General features: G+C 43.2%; 1 protein-coding gene across 1 annotated transcript in view; it reads left to right on the top strand.

Annotated features, from left to right (window-relative positions):
* LOC145391436 (uncharacterized) overlaps nucleotides 1–3,859 on the top strand; it is a 192,425-nt gene extending 188,566 nt beyond the window's left edge. Inside the window, exon 13 of the mRNA XM_080266049.1 lies at nucleotides 3,605–3,859. Coding sequence (XP_080122175.1) covers nucleotides 3,605–3,859 — 255 coding nt within the window. The remainder of the gene's footprint in view (nucleotides 1–3,604) is intronic.
* The last annotated feature ends 2,471 nt before the right edge of the window (nucleotides 3,860–6,330 follow it).

The raw sequence follows: 6,330 nt of genomic DNA, 5'->3' as shown, positions 1-6,330 counted from the left end.
GTAGAGTGTGCGTTTTCGTACACTGAAGAACGAGGGTTCACACTCCGCCAGGGGAATAAACTTTGGGAGCGTTCTTCTGGCCACGTACTGCTCTGGTGGACATAAGGGATGCTGTGGTTGAACCAGTGTCGCATACTATAAAGTATGCTTGCACCCAGTCGACTTTCGCGGGCCGATTACACTTGGTTCACAGACTACACACATATCCAAAGCCATTCCAACACCACAGTCACACTTACAAGCTCTTCTCACCCTACATACAATCTCTACCAGACAGCCTAAGCCACTTGGTAAAGATACATAGGCTGTATCATCCCTACTTCGGTCGGGATAGGCCGGTCCTGCAGTGGATACTCAAACGGCTGATGAGATGAGATGAGGTCTATGAAATATTCATTAAATTCTAGTTTATACCATTTTGCAGCACATTTTTTGACTGCGATGTTAAAATTTTCTCTCACTTGTTTCCAACTGATTCCTTTAGCCTCTCGGTAATTCTTTTTTTTTTTTTTCATTAGTTTTCGTAGTCTAATATTTTCTATTATGTCTAGGTTACCTGTTATTACATGTTGATGATGAATATCAATGAACTCTTAATCTTAACACTTACACTCAGGATTATGCACATCTAGTTCTTCAAAAGTCACTTATAATTTAATAATCTTCTTACAGCTGCACAATACTGATATAGGATCACTGGAGCTTCTTTGTTTTTTTAATCCAGTAGGAATGCTCTGTTTGATATCTGAAGACTTGAAAATTTTATTTAATTCCAATTTTGCTATGCGTTTGTTGCAAAATTGAATTTTACTCTTTATTCTTGTGAGTTTCTTTTGAATGTCTTCATTATGTTTTTATTTCATTATTTTGGAATTCCCAAGATCTCTCTAATATTCTTGAAAATTTTAAGCCTTCATCCTCATTGTTTAATCTTGTGTTTTTCACTAGCGTGAATTATTCACCCAGTTCTTTCTTTCTCATTTGTGGTATTATTTCTTGACAGTGTCTGAATAGTTTATTCTCTGATACACACACACACACACACACACACACACAAACACACACACACACACACACACACACACACACACACACACACACACACAGAAAGGGGTCCAGCATATTATCCCTTACAGTTAATGTGAATAAGTTAAATGCAGAGATACACTGAACTAGTTATACACAAAATTAGACATCGGAGAAATTACAACTTCAGCAGTAAAACATGTCTTGCAGGTAAAAACATAGGCAACGCCACGCTGTTGCAACCCTCCATTTGTCCAAGCACATACCCCCACCACCTCCCTGCACACCTGCCAAGCCATAACGGCCCTCATCCCCCCCCCCTACCATCTGTATAACACAGAGACATTAAAACTTACAAATCTGAGTAGTTTTGCCATGGTAATAAAGAACTTACTAGCACATTTGATGAAATTATGACTCGTGCTTTTTTCATTTAGGCAGCCATTATATGATTGCATAATAGGTAGGTCTACCGCCATAAAACTATATATATAATAAGACATTCATATAATCATTTGTCATTTACAATTTCTGCCTCGTAGGTATAATAGTTGAAAAGTTTTAATAGAATAATGCATTAAAATAATCAATTTTATGTATTTTTGCAATTTCATGACATTATATAATCTCCTTGCATTCTAACTACCAAAAAGGCACCAGGAGGCACATGAGCACGTAATCCTGGAGAGTCCGAAGCCTGTGCCTGTATTAGTTTCTGAGTCCTAGCCTGAAACGAATTTTTTGTACTTTTTCATTAAAAAAAAAAAAAAAATACTTAAGACACTGCAATCAACCTATCAAGGGCACCAGTTCTCTATAAGACACATAACTTGTGAAATGTCATGACTATAATGAATACTTCCTGAGTTCAGGCCCGGAAATGAAATCTCTGTGCCCGGCCAGCCGACCTGCCGCCCCGCAACTCAGCTGCCCTGCCACCCAGTTGTATGGTCGGACACATAATGATCCCAGTGATAACATCCTCCTCTGAACTTGTCAGGTGGAGGGTAAAAATTAAAAAACGGTAACTTCATGTCTATTTACACTTATAGTGCAAGAATTTTATGAAAGATATTGCAATCTGTTCTGTAATCATCCCTCTTAACTATAAGGCTTTCCAAAGATGAAATATTGTGCTGTTGTCTTAACTGAGCTGTTCTGGGACAGTTCTCACTGACATGTCTGTCAGTCTGAATTTTTTTCACACCTACAAAGACGTTCCTCCATGGGTAAACGGCCTCATCCACGTCCGTTCCATCGCCCTTCTTCCGCAGCAAGGGAGTGGGCACTTACGTGTAATCGAGTCAGCGACAAACATTCTATTTCATTAACACTGAATTTCATCTTAGAATTATATCCTGTGTGATACAAAATTTGGGACTGTAGAAAGTTACAGCTGCACTCTACCTGACTCAGAAAGTGATAATTAATGTTTCAAATTATGATCTCTAGTGATCTGTGCATCATCAAAGTCACTATATAATAAATCACGTAAGTAGCGTGATGTGAAGCAGTGATATCCAAGTGTTGCACAAACTGCATGGGACAGTAAGTCATTCTCCATAACTCTCCTCTTTCTCCACATAACTGAGAATTTGTGCTGATTGCTTGTGACTAAAACACGTAGGAGAGGATATCCCAACTTTATTAAATTGCACAGAGAGCATGAACACACCTAAGATGGTAGCAACAAGAGCAGAGCCCACTAAACAGTTTGTTACTCTGTACATGGCCACCAGTGCAAGCAATATATTCATCCCACAGTCTAAAGGTTTTAATGCCATAAAAGAAACATCTCGTTTGACCTTATCATTTGCTTGCGAGAAATCTAGGAATGTAATAAAAAAATTAAATTGCATCATCCTGCCTAAATCAGTCAGGAGTCATAATATTACTGTGTGCCCCAAGCATCCTCTTATCCACCTGATTGCCTGCATGCTCATGCAAAGGGTGAAACCACTTGCCCAATCTGGCACAGAGAATCATATAGCCTGACAACTGTTTGTAACACTTATCCCTAGATATGAGGACAGATGATCCTCGCAGCAAGTCAACAAACCTGTGAGAAAGCTCTCCTAATTCTGATGAAATTCTGAAGGATCTAGGAAGCTGCCACCCTCTAGCCCTGGCAGAGCTATAGTATGACTTAGTGTTTAGTGTAATGTCACTTGGGAACTTAAGGGATTTTGGAGTTTGTCAGTATTTTTTATATTAAAACCCATACACCTGTCCAGTCCCCTCCATTCGGAATTTCTCGTGTCTGCGTATGCGCAGTGTGGGGAGTGTGACATGGCGTCGTAATGGCAACACCACTCTGCTCGAGCACACACACCAGCTCCACTCCTCTGGTGAAGGTGTTGCCAACACTCTGAATGTTACCCTATTAGGGAGGTATGGAATACTCTGGACCTGCCACCCTTGCTGATCTTGAGGTCGCCCTAGCACTCAGTGATGACGACATCCCATCTGAGGAAGATTGGCCCCCATTCCACCTTCACTGACACTAGGCTCCACATCTACTGCAGTCGCAGTGACTCCCAGGCTGCCTCAACCTATAGCCCCCTATCTTGTCACACAGGGTTCCACCCCCACCAAACTCTCTGTGGAACATGCTTCGGGTGTCAACAGTGAACCATCATCTCCTGCTGCAAAACCATCTAAGTGCAATGAGACTTCTTCTCAGTGCAGGGTTCCTGATCACTTCCTGTCATGCCTCACTCCTCAGAAGACCAATGCCCAGTCTGCACGAGTTCCTCCAGCATTTGTTTCCCGGACTGAGTACATTAAACCCCTCTTCAAGGAGTACCCAACTGTCGATATGAAGCTTCATTAGCTATCTGAGGTCACCAAGCAATTCAGTCTCGATTGGGAGCTAGCTGAGATCAAGATGTCTGTTGTCACCTCCTGCTTCATCTATATCTCAAGACGATGAAAGGACATCATAGACAGGGTCACAAGTGGTGAGTTCCATTCCTTGTTCCTGGATGTTCTGGACTCAATCGGCAGGCCCCATAAGTTTCCCATCTACCTCATCACCCACTACCTTGTCGGCGTTGAACCTTCCTTGGGCAGAAAACTCCCTGACATCTACACTGCTAATCGTTTCCATTAAAATGGGACGCCCATCAACCGGCTTGTTGTCACCTGGAGTCGCCCAGACCCTCCTCCACTAGTTATCAATTTCGTATCCATCCTTGTCTCCCATCCTGTGAGCTACACAGAATGAAAGACGAACAGCTGTTGTGCTTCAAATGCTCGGGAATTGGACATCCATCACGCTACGGATCTGTCTTGGTGAAGTGAGCATGGTATGCGGTCATCCATGCCTCCCAGACTTGTCCTTCACCACACACCACTGCTGCTACCACCTCTACCTCGGAACCACTACCCTTACCTGTACTGGACACCTTACAGTGGAGATGTCCTTGTTGTAATAAGCCAGAAGTCAGTGTACGGCATGGTTGTACCAAACCTTGAGGCCCTGCCGTGACTCTTGGAGCCCCATTCCCGTACGCACCACCACCACTGGACACTGCCTCCTCACCTGCTTCTTCTTCCACTCCCGAATCTGCACAAGTATTTGCCCTCTGTGAAGCTGTTGCCCCTCTGATGTCTCGGTGCAACGCGCTTACAGCATGCATTAATGCCACTGAGGCATGCATCGATGGCTTGGTCAATCAGTACACCAGTACCGAAAGCAAACTCGCTTCTTTTGTTGAGTCTTATCAGGTAAACATCACTACTGTCACCACCCTCACAGAGAAGCTGGATGCTATCGTCTCTTGCCTTGAGAGGATCAGTAATCTATTTGCAAAGGACCCCTCACATACTAAACCACAAAGCAGCGCTCATGCTGCTTCCCAATCCCCATCTGACCCCTGGAAACCTACACATAAAATCAGCTAACCAAATGCCTCCTCACGTTATCTCTTGGAGTGCTTATGGAATCAGAAGTCAGTCGAAATTTGCTGCACACAAGAGCTATGTGTCTCCATTACCCACATGTTATATTCATACAAGAAGCTTTCGTTGGTTGTCCTCCTCCTGGGAAAGAGGTTCCCTCACTTACTGGCTATATTTTGTATGTTCACCTCGCCAGTAATGGTCTCATTAGTTACATTCATTCCATCATACCACATCAACTTTGCTGCTCTGTAGATGATGATACGACCTTTAAGCTTTTTGAGGCCAAAGTGGGCAATGCAAGGATCCGCTTATGTAACGTGTATTCAGCCCCGGGAAGGATTAATTTCCCTGCCCTCCCTACTGCTACAATTCATGGCATGATCTACATGAATGTCTTTAACGCCCAACATCCTGCTCTGGGTGACCTCTCCTACTCAAAATTGCAATGGGCTTCCTCTCCTTGAATACATCCGTCACTGACAACTCTCTTTTCAGATGCAACCAACACCTGACTGTCTCCACCAGTACCAGGTGTCAAGCAACGATCTAATTGCCCTTCAGCATTACATCCATACTGAATCCTGGTGGAAGTTAGTTCATAGGTGGCATCAACAATTAGAAGAATGTTGGATCCATGTGGCAACTAATAAACAAGGATGTCAGGAAAAAAACCTCCAGTGCTGTCCACCACAGTCCAGTTGAATACATGCAAGGTCTTATTAATACATGTTCTGAAGAATCAGAAACACATAACTTTCCTAAACATATTCAAGATGCACTCTCCTCCCAGCAAACTGTGTGCATTCTCCGTCTGACGGTTACATTACTGAAGGCAGATGAAGATGATGACGTGCTAATACCTGAGGACGGATTGCGATGTGCTCTCATTAGGAATAAGGCAACAGTCGCTGGGGGTGATGGCATCACTTACCCAGTACTTTGTCTACTCGGGAAAGTTCCTGGCAATCCCATGACAGCTCTACAATCTTTGCTTCTGTATGGGATATGTGCCTAGTGCCTGGACCTCCAACACAATTATGCCCATTCCGAAACCTGGTACTCACAAATTCAGATCTATTTTCCTCACTTCCTGCTTCAGCAAGGTGTCTGAATGCATCTTCCTTACCCATATAATGTTACGGCCGAAGGACAGTCTCTCTCACCCAGACTATATGGTTTTCTGCCACAGAGAAGTACACACCACTGTCCAATGGAACTCTATACCCTCCTCTGTCCCACCAGTATTGTATCATTCACTGATTTTAAAAGTGCCTCTGATGTTGCAAATAGAGATATCATCATCAATCATCCGGTGGAATTTGGTGCCTAAGGAAACCTCTTGAGATGGATACGGGGTTAACTCTGCAACAAAACCTTGTGTGTCCTTTTTAACCCTCT

The sequence above is a fragment of the Coenobita brevimanus genome, chromosome 18 (genome assembly GCF_032717465.1).
Source record: "Coenobita brevimanus isolate Jiangsu-jjx chromosome 18, ASM3271746v2, whole genome shotgun sequence".
NCBI classification, from domain to species: domain Eukaryota; kingdom Metazoa; phylum Arthropoda; class Malacostraca; order Decapoda; family Coenobitidae; genus Coenobita; species Coenobita brevimanus.
Note: the sequence above shows the minus strand (reverse complement) of the source record. Positions and strands in the feature narration are given on the sequence as shown.